Source organism: Nerophis lumbriciformis, linkage group LG11, assembly GCF_033978685.3.
Source record: "Nerophis lumbriciformis linkage group LG11, RoL_Nlum_v2.1, whole genome shotgun sequence".
Taxonomy (NCBI): domain Eukaryota; kingdom Metazoa; phylum Chordata; class Actinopteri; order Syngnathiformes; family Syngnathidae; genus Nerophis; species Nerophis lumbriciformis.
The window spans coordinates 28,045,986-28,065,937 of record NC_084558.2 but is presented as its reverse complement, the minus strand read 5'-3'; the positions used below and the strand labels follow the sequence as shown (position 1 = coordinate 28,065,937).

The 19,952-nt window shown below is 41.1% G+C and overlaps 1 protein-coding gene across 1 annotated transcript in view; it reads left to right on the top strand.

Annotated features, from left to right (window-relative positions):
• LOC133610557 (Y+L amino acid transporter 2) overlaps window positions 1-19,952 on the top strand; it is a 30,015-nt gene that overhangs the window by 4,018 nt on the left and 6,045 nt on the right. The window contains exons 2-11 of the mRNA XM_061966934.1: window positions 2,797-3,062; window positions 3,311-3,486; window positions 3,608-3,750; window positions 9,427-9,552; window positions 9,648-9,792; window positions 9,880-10,003; window positions 14,510-14,613; window positions 14,707-14,803; window positions 15,320-15,469; window positions 15,551-15,734. Of these exons, the coding sequence (XP_061822918.1) occupies window positions 2,934-3,062; window positions 3,311-3,486; window positions 3,608-3,750; window positions 9,427-9,552; window positions 9,648-9,792; window positions 9,880-10,003; window positions 14,510-14,613; window positions 14,707-14,803; window positions 15,320-15,469; window positions 15,551-15,734 (1,378 nt within the window). The 5' untranslated portion in view covers window positions 2,797-2,933. The remainder of the gene's footprint in view (window positions 1-2,796; window positions 3,063-3,310; window positions 3,487-3,607; window positions 3,751-9,426; window positions 9,553-9,647; window positions 9,793-9,879; window positions 10,004-14,509; window positions 14,614-14,706; window positions 14,804-15,319; window positions 15,470-15,550; window positions 15,735-19,952) is intronic.

Genomic DNA, 19,952 nt, shown 5'->3' with positions numbered 1-19,952 from the left:
GAAACAGCCTAAATTTGCTTAACAAGGTAATGTTGTGTGTACCGTGGTGTGTACTGTTTGTATATGGTCACAAAACTTGTTTTTCTAAGGAGGAACTGTACTTTTTTAGGAATTTTGCCTATAATTCATAATCTTTATGTAAGACAAGAACACATATGTTTTCCTTTTATTATGCATTCTAACTAGTAAATAAATGCGATCAAAAGTCAGCTTACAATGGACCCTATGGGAGTCTCTCTACTCTGTATGTAAAGCGCTCTAAAAAACATCCAAACACCTCCATCAATGTTTTATATACATAAGTATATATGTAATGTAGAAACAGGCACATTTATTACAAAATGTAATATTTACGTCTTTTGCTCATTTTAGGCATACGGTGGCACATTAATTAAAAAATTGTTTGCTTTTTCCTTCAACATCACTGACTACTACTCATTGCAGAAATGAGACAACAAACATAATTAAACATCACTTATTGTACGATGTCTGCTGTGACTAGGATGCCCACTGATGGGATGTTCATATATTGTCGTTTAGATGAAGAATGATTCATAATCCTCGCAGACAAAGTGACTTTTCGTGTCTTTCTTGCCATTTCCGGGTCTAAATTGGATGCCAAAGTTGACTAACCCGCCGGATCATGTCCTCATCCTTCTACTATTAAGGTGAGAGGCATTATTTATGATCGAGAATAAACTTTCACAAACTCTGAAGCGAGAAAGCAGCTCCTTCGCCGATAATGTCAACATAGTCACACAAGCTAGTAAGCTCCATCTGATCACGGCGCCGCTATAAATAGTTTGTCGGGGTTAGCGCTTATAATAATATCACTAATACTTGGTTAATATTCAAGTCACAAAATGTAAATGGAGTATTGCTGGCAGGTTTTCGATGGTTATTTAGAGGGCTATATGGGCGGAATAGAGGACCCCCCATTGGCTCCATTGTAAGCAGACTTTTATTTACGAGTTAGAATGCATAAAAAAAATACATTCGTCTTCTTGTCTCTCATAATGATTGTGAACGATAGGCAAAATAGAAAAATGGCAGTTCCCCTAAAGCAGGGGTCGGCAACCCGCAGCTCCGGAGCCGCATGCGGCTCTTTGATCACTCTGATGCGGCTCAGCTGCATACTTGCCGACCCTCCCGATTTTCCCGGGAGATTTCCGGATTTCGGTGCCTCTCTCAGACTCCAGGGATTAATATTCTCCGATTTTCACCCTAACAATAATGATAAGGGCATGCCATGATGGTACAGCATTTAGCGCCCTCTACAATCTGTACAAACAGTGTGCCAGTCCAGCCTTTTGTTGTATGCATCTTCTACTTGCACACGCAAGTGACAGCAAGGCATACTTGGTCAACAGCCACAAAGGTTACACTGGCGGTGGCCATATAAAACAACTTTAAGACTCTTACTAATAATGTGCCACACTTTGAACCAAAACCAAACAAGAATGACAAACACATTTCGGGAGAACATCTGCACCTTAACACAACATAAACACAACAGAACAAATACCCAGAATCCCATGCAGCCCTGACTCTTCCGGGCTACATTATACACCCCTGCTACCACCAAACCCCGCCCCCACCCCAACCCTGCTCCCCCACACGTCCATCCCCCCCCTCTGTGCGTCGGAGGGGGGGGGGGGTTGACGCATGCTGGTTGTAGGTGGCGCTAAATGCTGTACCATCACGGCACGTTTGAGAGAATAGTTGCCCTGAAATTCGTAGTCTGCCGGAAAAATCGGGAGGATTGACAAGTATGACGCTGTCAAGCGCCATTCATATAAAACTCGCGGGCCGCACTAACATTCAATCTTCATATTAAGGTGTGGGCCGTGTGTCTGAGACCCTTGGTTTATACATAGCACAAAGCAAAAAAAAAAACTTTGTATGCAGTGTTATTTCATTTAAAATTTCAAAAGATTTTTGTGGCTCCCATTGTTTTCTTTAATTTGTGAAACTGGTCAAAATGGCTCTTTGAGTGTTAAAGGTTGCCGACCCCTGCCCTCAAAGGCTAGATTTTCATTTACAAGCATAACATGCTGAGGAAACAGGTACTGCATGTACGAAGGTCAGTTTCTCCACAGTAGCTCTTCTTATTGGTATTTAAAGACATGTTGTACTGAGCAGCCAGGACAAACACGCGTGTGCCACTTTTGTCACATTAACTTCTCTTTACTATTCAATGGTTGTCGTCGCACATTTTCTTTTCCTGCACACACACAAATATTGCAAAATAAAAGGAATTCCTGTTCACAGCACACACTACATCAGGTGACCCTTTCGTTTTAATCTGCTCATAATTTACGCTCTAAAGAATGTAGTGAATATGTGGACAATGCACGTGGACGTCTGATCCCAGTGTGAACGACAGGCCTTTAACTAATCTGAAAAAGTCTTCTATTGAGCAAAAAAGAGAAATGACTTCAAGTGAATACCTCCTGTCGCTTTCCCTTTTCTTCCAAACAACCTCTTTGCTTGGCCACATACGAGTGTGCGCACCTTGCGGATGCCTTGTTTCAAACACTAACATGCCAACAAATGAGCCTACACAAAGCTGCTCCATGTAGGTAGAGGACATGTTTGAAAGTTAATTCCTATTCAGTGCAGTGCAATAGAAAATGCAAAATTCAGTGATTGTGTTGCCAGACAGAGGCGTTTGCAAAGCTAAGTAACGCCGCTCGCTGCATATTTCCTTAATGTTGGGTTTTACAGCGCTTGTCTTTTGATTTATATTAATGCATGTTTGAGCCTGTCACTCATCTCCTGCTTGCTGGTGTGCAGATTATATCTCTCTGAAGCGAAACCACACCCGCTGTAGTTGGACACGCCCACACTGTGCCTGCAAATTTTCTGGCGCAGCTTAAGCTCTGATCCTGCCATTTGAAGTTGCTCGTCGGACAGAGTCGGACCCGCTCAGGATGGTCGCCGAGGCAGACACAGTATCCCAAGGCAGCGGCGTGCGCTTGAAGCAGGAGATCTCCCTCCTGCACGGGGTTTGCCTTATCGTGGGCAACATGATCGGCTCTGGCATCTTCATCTCACCAAAGGTAAAAAAAACTTTTACTTTGGCTTGATTACTTCAGAGTCCATTCACACCTTTTCATTGTTTTTGGGTTGTAGAACGTTGCTGTCATTGTGTGGCGTGTTTTACATTAGCGCTGCTATGGTAGTTCAAACATTTATAATGAGAGAAATTAAATGTTAATGTTCATTAAACAAAAAGAAACATGACAACCTCAAGTCAAGTGTAAAATATGAGCAAAAATGTCACAGTTAAACGTGTTATCCATCGCAGGGGGTCCTCATGTACACGGGCTCCTATGGCTTGTCCTTGGTCATCTGGGCGGTTGGAGGGGTGTTCTCTGTGTTTGGTGCGCTGTGTTATGCAGAACTGGGCACCACCATCCGCAAGTCTGGCGCCTCTTATGCATACATCCTGGAGGCTTTTGGAGGCTTTTTAGCATTCATTCGGTATGTTGCACATCTTTTGAATCAGTCCTGTAAACCACCAATGACTCACTCACACACTCTAATGACTTTTTTATGGATCTTGTTTTCCCTACAACACCCGGATGGTTACACTCAACTGCAGACTGTGGACGTCTCTTCTGATTGTGGAACCAGCTTGTCAGGCAGTTATTGCCTTGACTTTTTCCAGCTACCTGGTTCAGCCTTTCTACGCCACCTGTCCTGCGCCTTATTATGCTGTCCGCCTCATTGCTGTGGCCATCCTGTGTAAGTTTTCCCCCTTGTTTGTGTCCTACTAGGGCTGAACGATTATGGTCAAAATAATAATAATAATTTTTATAAGTATTGAAATCACAATTAGAGATCAACCACCGATTTTTGTGAAAAAGTATGTGATCGCCATTTCTGGTTAATGCCATGAAATTCCTTTTACTGCCGATCACAAACGCTAAAACCCTCTAACTGACACTATTTATTTTTAGTGGCTGACAAGTGGCTAGCAACTAATAATGTGTCTCCATACATTGTGTGGAGCCACCCCCCTAAGCTAATAATGATCACCTCCACTACGACAAATAAACTGCATTTCTTGGTATCTTAAATATCATTATCAATTATTATTATCACTGGAGGACGAGGCTAAACATGCTACACATCGAGAGCAAGCCAGTAGCAGTCACAATAGATAAGTTAACTGCTAAGCTAGCTTTAAACAACACCAATATATTGGTGCTTTGTAAACTTTTTATGAATTGTAGATGTAAGCATGTTAACAGCAGAAAGTAAGCAGATACTAACTAGTTGATTAATAAGAGTAGAGAGAGGATAACATAATAACTGTTGGAGTGTCAGCATTGTCACAGTCAGTAAATGACATGTAAGAGGAGAGCAGATCGATTCATGGATTAGTGGTGTCGAGACCAGGGGAAGAATCAGTAAATGATAGATACTAGAGTAGTTAGGTTGATATTTTTATTTAGCACGATGTTTTTCGTTGGTAAAGTTTACAAACTCGGGAAATAATTTCCTGGACACAGGATGACTTTGAGGGCAAAATTATTTAAATAAGTTATAGTTACTTTTGCTTTTGTTTACTTATTGTGTAATGATGACTTTGTTTTGCGCGAACAATTGTAGTGATAAGAGAATTAGGAACTAGATTAGATATTGCGTTGATATTATTAAACTCTAACTAGCACTCACTATAAACAACTTTATAAAAAATTTTTTACACTTAATACATGTGATCGATATTGGTATCTGCCAGTGTTGGGTTAGTTACTGAAAACCAGTAACTAGTTACAGTTACTAGTTACTTTATTTCAAAAGTAACTCAGTTACTAACTCAGTTACCTACACCAAAAAGTAATGTGATACTGTGAAAAGTAACTACCGTATTTTTCGGAGTATAAGTCGCACCGGAGTATAAGTCGCACCTGCCGAAAATGCATAATAAAGAAGGAAAAATACATTATGCAACTTTCATAAACTATGAAAAAAACTGCGACTTATAGTCCGAAAAATACGGTATTTAGTTACATTTTATTTTTATTTTTTTAAGGCTCCCATTAATGCCCTTTTAGCCTTCATTTCAGTACTGTTATTGCACTGGAGAATAATACACTCTGTTGATCAACTCAACATGCATTTGCATCACTGAACTTTGCTAAGCAACATGGTCTACATACAACACACAAAGACAAAGATATGTTTCAAAGGGCCAATTTATTTTGGGCCAGAACATATTGACAAAACTATTTTAAATAGCTGCAACATAATATACATAAGTAACAAACCGCATAATAACAACATGTCACAATATAGCTGTAAACCTGGCTTCACCCAAGGAAGGCACACATGACATGATTATATGTCATGTCACTATATACAGCACACATACTGCTATACACAAAGCCTAACCAGGAGTTTTTTTCTCTCAAGGAATTGTGAAATAAAATCATGTCTTCAGTGAAGCCCAGAACACTGAGGTGGCGACTTGTCCGGGGTGTACCCCGCCTACCGCCCGAATGCAGCTGAGATAGGCTCCAGCGACCCCGAAAGAGACAAGCGGTAGAAAATGGATGGATGGATTAAAAGTGGGGGTGTAACAAGGTTGTGGTTGCCGATACAATTCAGGAACAATCTATTTTTTTTTTTTAGAACGATTCAATCAAAAAACAATTCAGTGAGTTGAAATTGAATCAGTAACTTTTAGCAAAAAAAATCAACCAGTGTTACTGTGAAATTATGAAATATTGGATAAGATACTGGACACTGCAGGTGACATTTCCTATACGCTTGTTATTTCTTGTAAGGGAATGAGGTAGAAATTTGTCATAGATACAAACAAGCAAGTAAATAACAATTAATGGCCCATGTATTCACATTTTATATGAATAAAGTGAAACCAACACTTTAGATTGAATTAACAAGAGAAAACCTCACTTCCTGTCAATAGGAGAGGATGCAAAGAAAAAGGCTACGCTTTTGCTACTGGGATTTTTGATAAGTTTGAAGATTTTTGACCACTGATTTGTGATCACAGCCACAGTAGAGTTACCTGGCATCTTTGAACTGATTTTGGTCCGTTGAGATGCACTGATAACGCTGAAATAAGGCGAGTTGGAAGAGCCGTTAGCCTCAAGCCAACGGCCCTTTACCGCAATTCAAAGCGGTTGACTGGCAACCATTAGCTACGGCAAGTTTGTAGCTGTTTTAAAGGGCTTCCGACGACATAGAGTGATATAAGTTGACAGGCTGACACCTCAAATTGATCTCTGAACGGCGCAAGGTACGAAATTGTTGATATAAACAAGTTAAAAGTGCCGCAAGTCGCTAAAGAAGCAACTGCCGTTAGAGAGCTGATACAGGAGGCACTGACGTCAGCCACCTACCGCGATGTCAAAAAGGAAAACTCAAATCCCGAAACCTTTTCTGTACACGGGACACAAGGGGGAGCAAGATTTGATGTTGGACACAGGACATGATGGGAATCAAGACGTGATCAATCCATTCACCCATTTTCTACAGCTTGTCCATGACATAGAAAGAGCAAGAATAGAACACAAAGTAGCTCTGGAAAGAGCAATTAGAGAACTTAAAGGGGAACATTATCACAATTTCAGAATGGTTAAAACCATTAAAAATCAGTTCCCAGTGGCTTATTATATTTTTCGAAGTTTTTTTCAAAATTTTACCCATCACGCAATATCCCTAAAAAAAAAAGCTTCAAAGTGCCTGATTTTAACCATCGTTATAAACAACCGTCCATTTTCCTGTGACGTCACATAGTGAATACAAACAAACATGGCGGAAAGAACAGCAAGATATAGCGACATTAGCTCGGATTCAGACTCGGATTTCAGCGGTTTAAGCGATTCAACAGATTACGAATGTATTGAAACGGATGGTTGTAGTGTGGAGGCAGGTAGCGAAAACGAAATTGAAGAAGAAACTGAAGCTATTGAGCCATATCGGTTTGAACCGTATGCAAGCGAAACCGACGAAAACGACACGACAGCCAGCGACACGGGAGAAAGCGAGGACGAATTCGGCGATCGCCTTCTAACCAACGATTGGTGTGTGTTTGTTTGGCATTAAAGGAAACTAACAACTATGAACTAGGTTTACAGCATATGAAATACATTTGGCAACAACATGCACTTTGAGAGTGCAGACAGCCCAATTTTCATCAATTAATATATTCTGTAGACATACCCTCATCCGCGCTCTTTTCCTGAAAGCTGATCTGTCCAGTTTTGAAGTTGATGTCAGCAGGCCAGGGAAGCTAGAGTCGATATTTTTCTCTTGATCATCTTCGGTGGCATAAGGGACGGTGTGAGCCAAGACATCCAGGGGGTTTAGCTCGCTCGTCTGCGGGAACAAACTGCCGCCATTGCTTGCCGTGCTACCGAGGATTTTTGTCCCTGAATTGCTCACACACTCCGGCAGATTCAATGGGGGTCTGGCGGCAGATTTCTTTGACTTTATCATTGGAAATGCATCTGCTTTGAGTGTCGCAGGATATCCACACATTCTTGCCATCTCTGTCGTAGCACAGCTTTCGTCGGTAAAGTGTGCGGAACAAACGTCCAATTTCTTGCCACTTTCGCATCTTTGGGCCACTGGTGCAACTTGAATCCGTCCCTGTTCGTGTTGTTACACCATCCGACAACACACCAACGAGGCATGATGTCTCCAAGGTACGTAAAACAGTCGAAAAAACAGAAAATAACAGAGCTGATTTGACTCGGTGTTTGAGAAAATGGCGGATTGCTTCCCGATGTGACGTCACATTGTGACGTCATCGCTCCGAGAGCGAATACTAGAAAGGCGTTTAATTCGCCAAAATTCACCCATTTAGAGTTCGGAAATCGGTTAAAAAAATATATGGTCTTTTTTCTGCAACATCAAGGTATATATTGACGCTTACATAGGTCTGGTGATAATGTTCCCCTTTAAAGAAGATCAGAGAAAATCAACAACAGAATACAAAAAAGATCTGAGAAATCTGCAGGAAAATAAAGAAAGTCTGCAAAGTCAGAATAACAACATAAGAAAGGACTTCCAGGAAATGCACCAAGAAATGAGGACTTTCAAGAAGAAGTTATTGCAGTGAAACGAGACAACAACATGGAGACGAATGTCATTGATGAAATGGATCAGGATAAACAAATGAATTGTGTCAGTGTCACAGGGCACCAAATTAAACCAAAATCCCTCGTGAAAGCTGAATAATGGAGGTGAACCAGATGAAATGGATATTGTCTCAGCAGAACAGCAAGTGGTCAACTTTCTGCAATCAAGGGAAATTGATATCGACATTAATACCATCGAAACATGCATCCCACTGAATGGAATAAACAACAACACCACTCCAGTCATCCTCATGAAACTCCTAAACAGAAAATCTAAAATGGCACTTTGAAACCGCAATACTGCTGTATTTTCAATACTGTTACATTCTTACTGATCATATTTAGCAATTAAAACACTTTCTGGCCTGGTCGTTAAGGCTTGTTGGTTGTACTGCACAGGCAGGAGAAGGCAGTCCTAAAGTTGTCTCCTCTTCTGCTCTCCTCTACACTCACACACTGTAGGACCATCCCCCTAGCGAATAAGCTAACCTAGTATGATGCTGCTGTTATAATATAAGTGTAATATTAGCACTTTAGCTCACATAGCTATGCTAACGTTGCTAAAGTCTACTCTTGACCCACTCCTTAATTCTACGTTGTCACGATACATGGCATCTATTATGCCGCATGCGGCGTTATATTGTATATGTAAAGAAGCGCTTCTTTGAGACAAACACCGCACATTGAGAAGCATTAAAGTTACAGAGACACACACAACGGAATGTTCCTAAGTAGGGCTTACTAAAAGCACTTTAAAACTGTTTAAATTCCAGCATCAAGGCTAACACACCACCAATACACTATTGTAATACATTTGACAGTTTGACACATATTTAAAGTTGTTTAAATATGCTATATTATGGGATTGTTTAATTTGCACTTTGTATCTGTTTCAGTCGTTTTGCACTTGTGCTGTCAACCACTTGAGTAAATGAATTCTGTGGTCGCGTTTCAAGAGCTAATAAAGCCTTGTGACATACTTGATGACACTTGAGGACACATGTTATTACATGCTAAAAGAAATAGAACACTGTACAAGCTTTACAGTATTTAGTCGTAGTAAAGCAAACTTATTTGATTTCCTAATGCCTGTACGTGTTCATTGGAATGTACTATCCCTGTTTTAAGAATAAAGTCTAAGTTGTCTGTCAACTCATCTGCAAAATTATGTTTGCTATGATGATGTGCTGCATTTTAGGTTTAACTTAGCAAGTATGCAAACTATGTATTTTAAACACAAATTATATGCCTGGAATTAGTCACAGCCACCACCCTTGTTGCTAATGAGCGGCACTCCCTCACTCAGGTCTGCTGACGTTTGTAAACTGTATGAAGGTGAAATGGGGAGCCATTCTTCAGGTCATCTCCACCGTGGCCAAAGTCCTGGCTCTTATTGTCATCATCGTCACCGGCCTTGTCAGGCTAGCACAAGGTACTTGGCTGCTGTAGGAGCCTACGTAATAAAGCCGCCATTCGTGCAATGAATCTCTGCCGGTGACAAATGTCCTGTGTTGTTGACAACGAAAGGTTTTGATCAAAACTTTGAGGACTCGTTCAAAAACTCCAAGATGAACCCAGGCGACATGGCTTTGGCTCTCTACTCGGCGCTGTACTCTTACTCTGGCTGGGACACGCTCAACTTCATCACTGAGGAGATCAAGAATCCAGAGAGGTGCCAAGACGCTCCATATCCGCTCTTTGAAGATAAGAAATTACACTTTATCATTAAACAAGTCTCTCATTCTATTTCACTCTGCAGGAATCTGCCTCTGTCCATCGCTATATCCATGCCTCTTGTCACCGTCATCTACATCTTGACCAACATCTCCTACTACGTCGTTATGGATGCCAACACGGTGCTCACCAGTGAAGCTGTTGCAGTGGTGAGTGCCCTATACACCTCCCAATACAGAGTTACTCAGTTAACTGTAGGGAAGGGTACCGTTCACATTTGAACTGATACGGTACCAATTCCTGGTACCAGGTAATCTATAATTGGTACTTTAGTGTGTGTTATTAAATATTGTTTTTTTAATAACATTTATTTTTGTATTGCAACATTTAAGAATGAGCTGATTATGATAATTGCTGGCCAGTTGTTACATCTTCTTTCATCGTCACATTTCTGACTTTCATTTGCAAGTATTACTTTAAGTTGCAATTACAGTTCCAAGCCTAAGACAGTAGTGTATAGTTTAGGTAGGGCTGGGTGATTTTATGATTGTGATCGATGATCGTGATTCATTTCAGTATAATCACGGGGATCAGCTGTTAGAATGTATTACCTCGATCAAACATGGCGGAAATGTCTGTTAAAAGATACAATCCGTCCATTCATGTTCTACCGCTTGTCCCTCTCGGGGTCGCGGGGGTGCTGGAGTCTATCCCAGCTGCACTCGGGCGAAAGGCAGGTTACACCCTGGACAAGTCGCCACCTCATCCCAGGGCCCGCAGTAGTAAACAGTAGGGATGCAACCGTGCTCTGTATAATCTAAGGCTGAAACGACGCGTCGACGTAGTCGACGTCATCGGTTACGTAAATACGTCGACGCCGTTTTTGTGCGTCGGCGCGTCGTATATTTACGTCACACTACTGTCATGGCGGAGCGCAAAGCAGACGATGCGAGCGAGGGGAAAAAAGCACGCCAAAAGTTGTCAAAAGTGTCGGAGTATTTCAATAAATGCACACTGTGTCGAGCGGAAATGGCCTATCATAGCAGCACAACGGCTATGAACGAACATTTGAAAAGAAAACCCCCGACAGCGTTCTTGCCATCACCATCAACAAGTCAATCGTCCGCGTGCGTATACGTTGTCATTATTACACAAAAACATGAATGTGTCATTTGTATCTGCGTTGTAAATTCATAAACTAAAGCACCGTTTGCTCTGAGAGGCGCGTTTGGCATGCCTGTTCAGTGTTTACAAAGACGCGCTCCTCTTTAACGCTGTGGAGAGGCGGCGGCGGCGAGCGAGCGGCGAGGCGGAGCGCGCCGGGAGCGACGCCGCAAGAGACAGGGGACGACGAGCGAGCGAGGAAGAGGAGCTGAAAAGCGAGGAAAGAAAGAGAAAAGAGTTGGAAGAGAAAAGACTGTGTAAAATTAAAAGATTGTAAACCTGGCAAAGCCGTCTGGCGTTCAGTCTGTCGGTCCTGAAAGAACCCCACGGCACAAGACGTGTCACAAACGCTAACGTTAATTAGTTGTGCAAATACCTTTTACAACATTAACAGTTACATATACTATGTACAAACCAACAATTAACTTTCACTTTAATCATACTATCATTGTTGTGTTATTAAGCAAAATAAGCAATACTTTTACTTTTGTTGAAATGTTTACACTGTACACTTTTTTGTATTGGTTGTTTAGCTTTATTTTTGCACATTTTAGCAAATAAGCAATACTTTTACTTTTGTTGAAATGTTTACACTTGTTACAGAATATTTCCGTTTTGCACTTTTTTGTATTGGATGTTTATCTTTATTTTTGCACATTTTAAAGCAAAATAAGCAATACTTTTACTTTTTAAATGCTTATACTATTCCAGAATATTAAGATTTACACTGGATGTTTACTTTTATATTTGCACATTAAAAAGCAAATAAGCTACTTTTAATTTTGTTAAATGTTAAAAGTTTTAAATGTTTACATTGTTACAGAATATTTTGTCATGTTGTTGTCAATGTTGACTGAGTGGCCATACTTTTTTTTTTGTAAATAAAAGCCATGCCTTTTGAAAAAACTGGCCTACATTTATTTTTTCCTCTATTTTAAATAAAAAAATAATCGGTAAAAGGAAAAATAATCTATAGATTAATCGGAAAAATAATCTATAGATTAACCGATTAATCGAAAAAAATAATCTATAGATTAATCGATAGAAAAATAATCGTTAGCTGCAGACCTAGTATAATCCTGCACGGAACAATCCGCCTTTATTGACCGTTGTCCTGTGTGTGAATGTGCGCATGCACGTGTACGTGTGAATGTGTAATTCCGTGTGTGCACGACAATCCCTATCCTCCGTCGTGAAAGTAAGGCTCGTCACGACGTAATTAATGTTCAATCAGTGAAGGGATTTATATTTATATAGCGCTTTTCTCTAGTGACTCAAAGCACTTTACATAGTGAAACCCAATATCTAAGTCATATTTAAACCAGTGTGGGTGGCACTGGGATCGAACCTGGAACCCTCAAGTTGTTGGCACGGCCGCTCTATCAACCGAGCTACGCCGCTCCAATCAGTGTTGTGCTTTGTCTTCCTTACACAGCTGGAAGTGGAGTACATAAGAATAAAAAAAAGAAATATGGCTAACACTAGCATAGAAATTGAAACACAACATTGAAAAGGAGCAGCGACTTCAGTGACAGACTTTATTCTCATCGACTGCTGCAGCTCACCAGTAAGACTGCCCTGACTGTGGACTCGCAGGCATGCACATAATGTCTTTGTGACTGAACTACGGTAGGCTATTGGTCCCAACTGGGAGAACAAACACACCTTCTAATTTAATCAGAAAAAAAGAAAATGTTCTATCTAAATATTTTTGAATTCGACTTTTTGTTTCGGTGTTTGCTCTGATTCAACTTCTCTGATATAACATGTACTAAAACACTCTGCAGACACTTTTTGTTCAAAACATTTTTGAGTTTGTGGATAACCCGGCACAGCCCGAAGAGGCAACGTGGGTCCCCCCTCCAATGGGTTTACCACTCATGGGAGGGGCCGTAGAGGTTGGGTGCAGTGTGAGGTGGGCGGCCGCCGAAGGCAGAGCACTTGACTGTCCGATCCTCGGCTACATAAGCTACGTCACCTTGCTGGGGGGTAGGGAGCCTGAGCTGGTGGGCGAGGTGGAGAAGTTCCGGTTTGTTTACTGCAGAATGAAGTTTGTGATGACAAGTAAAAAAACTAAATAACTTTAAGAGGGAAAAAAATTGTTTTCTTTACTACCACAAAATATAAAGAAAAAGTAGCAAAACTGTGGCCCTAAAACCGAGGTACGGACCGTAGCGTGGGTTACCTGTATCCTTGCACCTCTTGTAAACACAATCATAGATATGAACAAAATGACAGTTGTCAGCTGTTAGCATATATTACCTTGCTCAAACATGGTGGAAATGTCTGTTACAAAATATAGCAGTCGTAAACAGTAGGGATGCAACGGTACTCTGTATTATCCTTCACAGGACAATCTGCCTTTAATGATATGAAAAAATTAATCGTGATATTTTTTGGACAAATCGCTAAGCCCTAGTTTACAATGTTTTTTTTGTTCCCTAAAAAGTGTTTATGCTGTACGTATTGTATTTATACGCACCAGCTGTTTGATTGTAACGTCCATCTTATTGTAGTTTTCATTCACATATTTGGAGTTGCTGAAATCGCCCTGTAAAATCGTTAATGCTAATCATCAGGGTTTGGTTCGATGACAAAAATTTACAGAAATCGGTACCCATTCCTAGTTTATTGTGTTTTTATTTGTATGGTTAAAGTGGAGGAACCAGTGATGTCAACCTGCGGGAAAAATATTAGAAACAAAATCAAAAAGCATTATAATTCTAGGTGGGTCGTTATTTGCCTAAGGCAATTGAAAGCAGGCATTTACTAGCGATTATTGAGGTCTGTTGTATGTCACAATGTATAACAAGCTCATATTCTTACTTTATTCATGGTTCAGAGTGCGTGAGAATGTGGTCTCCTTAGACCATAATGCTCATTCATTAACAAGTATACCACACAACAAAGCAGCAACTGAACCAATGTTGTAATAAGCTAACCTAGCATGAGCTTGCTTGGAGCTATCAGAAAGCGTAACACGCATGACTTTCACATCGACAGCTGAGTAGCAACACTTTGATTCGCATGGAGAGCTACTGTAGATAGAGCTGCTGTATACTGACCACTCATAATACTTCCAATGCAGCTACTGACGAAACAACATCAGGAGGTTGCTTCTAGCCGTATCTGTTAGTGTTTTTTCATCTGGGGCTAATTAAAGATGTTTTGCTTTGGTGAGGTACGTACCCGGCAACTGTTGGAGACTCAGCGGTAAATTAAATACAGGGATTATAGGAGTATTTACAGTAAACAAAATGGCACAAGACTTTGTCGGCCTTCTTTTGTCTGGCATCTGGTTTGATGGCGAGGGTCATGAGCGGAAAGTCGTTTGGCTAAAGAGGTTAGCGCCCTCCAGGAGTTCAGATAATGTGATTTGTGCAGCAGGGAGGAAGACTCGTGCTCAACCTCTTGTCGCCGGTATTTGCTAATTGTTTTCCCAAGGCCTATACTGGCTTACTAACATCCCTGCCTTGAACTTCATTTGGACACAATATTAGCATAGTTGCATATGAACACAGTATTTGCTCACTGCTGAATTTCCCTCTTAGACTTTTGCAGACAGAGTTCTGGGCTGGGGCCGCTGGCTGATCCCGCTGTCTGTGGCCATCTCCTGCTACGGCAGTCTCAACTCCTCAATCATCTCTGCCTCCAGGTCACATTCACATTTTCAAATGGCGTTTGAAGACATCTCTCCTTGGTTTATTCTCGCCAAGCAATGATCACACAGTCTTGTCTTCTCCCATAGATTGTATTTTGTCGGTTCTCGAGAAGGCCACCTCCCCAATGCCCTGTCCATGATCCACATTGAGCGCTACACTCCCATCCCTGCCCTCCTGTTTAATGTTGGTATCTTCATGTTTTTATTTTAACAAAAGTTAAGCGAGAAGTTATATTTTGGTTTCCCTTAGTTGCTTTGGATGTTAACATAAAGGGTTTTTTGTCTTTAGTCTTCCTATTAGTAACTCACTTTGTAATGCACATTATTGCCATCTAGTGGATTGGCATAAAATGATATCACACAGAACATAACTTTTCATTACAGTGTTATTGAATTCTCATCCATCCATCCATCCATTTTCTACCGCTTGTCCCGTTCGGAGTAGCGGGGGGTGCTGGAGCCTATCTCAGCTGCACACAGCGGAAGGCGGGGTACACCCTGGACAAGTCGCCACCTTATCGCAGGGCCAACACAGACAGACAGACAACATTCACACTCACATTCACACACTAGGGCCAATTTAGTGTTGCCAATCAACCTATCCCCAGGTGCATGTCTTTGGATATTTAGTTTAAATATTTAACGTGTTTAAGTCCACTGTGGAATGCATCTTTTTACTGTATGTATTTTCTTTCTGCAGGGCGTCATGTCTCTAGTGTACCTGACCGTGCCGGATGTGCTCCGTCTGATTAACTACTTCAGCTTTAACTACTGGCTCTTCATTGGCCTGTCAATCGTCAGCCAGATATACCTCCGCTTTAAGTACCCCAACATGCACAGACCCGTAAAGGTAGTTGCGCACATTTGCAGACAGGATTGCTCCAGTCAGATTCTGAATACTTAAACTGCCTGTCATTGTGTGTCTCTGCAGATATCCTTGTTCTTCCCATTTGTTTACTGTTTGTGCACCCTCTTCCTGGTGGTAGTGCCGCTGTACAGCGACACCATCAACTCCTTGGTGGGGATTGCCGTGGCACTGTCCGGCGTGCCCGTGTACTTTGTCTGCATCCACCTGCCAAGCAGCTCCAGGCCAGCCTACCTCAAAAAAATAATCAGTAAGAAATAATTTTGCTCTTTGGAAAATGTGACAGCTTTCCTACGATACAAAACAAAATGAAAATATTAGTTGAAAAACAAGCAAAAGACAGAACTGGTCCGATAATCAATAAATCAATTAATTAACGATAAATTAAAGTCAACTTGTTAATTTTGCCCGCATCGATAAATAGCCAAATCCGTATGTGCTTATCTTCTGTCGATTTTTAAAAAAGACTGCAAAAGCGTTCACTCTCTGCATCACTCTCAGCAACTGATCACGTTTATTCACGAGCAGAATTAAATGAAGTGAGTGAATCCTCTTGTCAGTCATCCACTACCTTAGTCTCAGTGGGTGGAGGCAGAGCTGCTGGCTTGTACACCCAGCATGCATCAACAGGGCCCTGCAAGACTTAGACAATTGTTATCGAGCTCTAAGAGAAATTGGAAATTACTCGTGAGAAGCACCGCAAGGTAACAGAAATTAGGAGGGAAAAAGATGATTGCAAAGCCAGATGTCTCCGTGTGGGAATGTTTTGGCTTCGAACCAAAAGAGCAAGATGAACCAATCAACACGGCGTGAACGAGCCAGTATGACCAATTTGTTTGAAAGTGATGGTAACCAAAAAGTCACTCAATACAGTTTTTCCAACAGCGGGAAAAAAATGCATTTCAAGATGTTCAATATATATTGAAGTGCAGTTTTTGGTATCAGTGATGAAGAGTCAATTTTATATGTATTGTTCGTTATTTAGAATAATTAAAAGTTCTTCACCTTCCAATTGCAATGGTGAAGAATACGAAGGTTTATTTGGCTTTGAAAAGGTTACTTGCAAAACAAATAATGAATTAAAATAGTGCTGGGAATAATATCGTTTATCGGCAATAATTTGTGGGAAAATATATTGTCCAATAAAAGACAAAAGTTCTCAAATATGATAACAAAAGTAAATCCAAAAAAATCTAAGTCTACTTGTTGGGTCGAAGGCCAAGGAGAAAGAATGGGTTTCAAGATGAGTTGTGTGTTAAACACAAAGTTATTAAACAAATGCTAAAAAAGCCAACACAATATCTAGTGGTGTAATTGTAACATAGCTGAATAAAACATCATAATTCAGTCAACTCTCATTTATCACTGTTGATTAGTTCTGGGTCTGACTGTGGTAAATACATTTCTGCCAAGCAAATTGTTAATTACAAAATCAAATATTTTCAAAGATAGAGCATAAAAACTTGTTTATAGTAATACTGCAGGAGGCTGAGCTAATCAGTGACCACAATGCTGATTTGGTTTTGTCTCATTCATTGGCCATTACTTCTGCTGTATTGATATTTTTAATTTTCTTAGCCATTTTATTGCTTAATTTGGCCCAAAAATACGTACGGTATATGCTTTAAAGAAAATCTGCAATAGAGTGAAGCCTTAAACTTACAAGCGCAATGTGGTGATCTGTAGAACTATGTATAATTTAAAAAAAACAAATAATAATTGTATGATTTTCATAAAGGCTTTTTTAGATAGATATACTTTACATTTAGTAATACATTTGTTAAATATTTGTATTTTATAATTATAAAAATCTTATTTCTTGTTTGATTTAGAGGACATACAGTCGTGGTCAAAAGTTTACATACACTTGTAAAGAACATAATGTCATGGCTGTCTTGAGTTTCCAATAATTTCTACAACTCTTATTTTTTTGTGATAGAGTGATTGGAGCACATACTTGTTTGCCACAAAAAACATTCATGAAGTTTGGTTCTTTTATTAATTTATTATGGGTCTACTGAAAATGTGACCAAATCTGCTGAGTCAAAAGTATACATACAGCAATATTAATATTTGGTTACATGTCCCTTGGAAAGTTTCACTGCAATAAGGCGCTTTTGGTAGCCATCCACAAGCTTCTAGCAAGCTTCTGGTTGAATTTTTGACCACTCCTCTTCATAAAATTGGTGCAGTTTAGCTAAATTTGTTGGTTTTCTAACATGGACTTGTTTCTTCAGCATTGTCCACACGTTTAAGTCAGGACTTTGGGAAGGCCATTCTAAAACCTTAATTCTAGCCTGATTTAGCCATTCCTTTACCACTTTTGACGTGTGTTTGGGGTCATTGTCCTGTTGGAACACCCAACTGCGCCCAAGACCCAACCTCCGGGCTGATGATTTTAGGTTGTCTTGAAGAATTTGGAGGTAATCCTCCTTTTTCATTGTCCCATTTACTCTCTGAAAAGCACCAGTTCCATTGGCAGCAAAACAGGCCCAGAGCATAATACTACCACCACCATTAATTAATAATTAAGGTTTTAAAATGACCTTCTCAAAGTCCTGACTTAAACCCCATTGAGAACATGGGGACAATGCTGAAGAAACAAGTCCATGTCAGAAAACAAACAAATTTAGCTGAACTGCACCAATTTTGTCAAGAGGAGTGGTCAAAAATTCAACCAGAAGCTTGTGGATGGCTACCAAAAGCACCTTATTGCGGTGGAACTTGCCAAGGGACATGTAACCAAATATTAAAATTGCTGTACATATACTTTTGATCCAGCAGATTTGGTCACATTTTCAGTAAACCCATCATAAATTCATAAAAGAACCAAACTTCATGAATGTTTTTTGTGACCAACAAGTATGTGCTCCAATACCTCTATCACAAAAAAGTAAGAGTTGTAGAAATTATTGGAAACTCAAGACAGCCATGACATTATGTTCTTCACAAGTGTATGTAAACTTTTGACCACGACTGTACATCTATTCAGCTTGATAAAATACTAGGTCTGTATTATTTTATTTATTTGTTTGTTTGAATTTGTACAGTAAATATTAATCAATGTGTCAGCAAACATAGCTTCAACATAAATATGCTGGAATTATCACAAAAGCTAAATTGCATCCATTGTCCTAGGGCAGGTAGTAACACACAAACACAGAGTTAGACACTATGGACTAGAGATGCGCGGTTTGCGGGCACAACCGCGGAGTCCGCGGATTATCCGCGGATCGGGCGGATGAAAAAAAAAAAAAAAAGATTTTATCCGCGCGCGGGTCGGGTCGGGTCGGGCGGATTAATTAGATTTTTTTTTTTTTTTTTTTTTTTTTGCGGGTGGCAGTTAAACCAATTGGGAAATATATATACATAGTTAAATGTTGTTACCCACATACGAAAAACGAGCAGGCACCTGCTGCATATGCCACAACAGAAGAAGAAGAAAGAAAAGAGATGGACACTTTTACGGAGCGGAGAAGGGACGCCTCGCCGGGGTCCGGGACCGAGGCACCTTCCCCCGAGAGGGCCCCACCGGGAGCCGTAGCTGAGGCGATCCGCGAGAAGGGCCCGACGCACGTCCAGGGTCACTACCGCGCCCACCGCACCAACACCCCGCCTCGTCCGCCTTCGCCGCGGCCGGCGTCACGCGCAGCAGGTAAGCAGCTTACCTGCCCGCCACCCCCGTGGCCGGGGGCTCGTAACATGAGTCACTCCGCGCGCTCCGCCCGCGCAGCTTACCTGCCCGCCACCCCTGTTGCCGGGGGCGCGTAACAGGGGTCACTCCGCGCGCAGTGCGCTCACGAAAGGGGTGGGGCTCACCCTGGTTTATATAGAGAGCAGGACGGTGGCCATGGAAGTCGGAACCCGCTAAGGAGTGTGTAACAACCCACCTGCCGAATCAACTAGCCCTGAAAATGGATGGCGCTGGAGCGTGGGCCCATACCCGGCCGTCGCCGGCAGCGAGACGCGCTTGGAGGTGCGCTCAGCGCGGCTACCATATGATTGCGCACTGGTGTGCGTCTGGGTCGTGACAGCGTGGCACGCGAAAGTCTGTGCTGCATTGGATCAGTCTCCTTTCTTTAACAGGCAAAAGCTTTATAACCTCACCATACCTGCCAACTTTTGAAATCAGAAAAACCTAGTAGCCAGGGTCCAAGGGCCGCAGGCCCCAGTAGGTCCAGGACAAAGTCCTGGTGGAGGGTTGAGGGCTTCGCCCCCCGACGCAAAATGATTATTAGCATTCAGACAGGTTAAAATGTTGCTAAAACCATCACTTTTCTATCAGTCACAGTGACTTTTCAAAACAAAAATATTACAGCAAAAATCATATGGGTTGATTGGCATGTTTATTCTGTAAGATAACTTCAATAGTTTTAAATTATTTTGACAGTTAATGCCAGTTATCCTGTCAACCTTTCACAAGACTTCAATTTGTTAATTGAAAGTATAAACAGTATAAACACTTTTT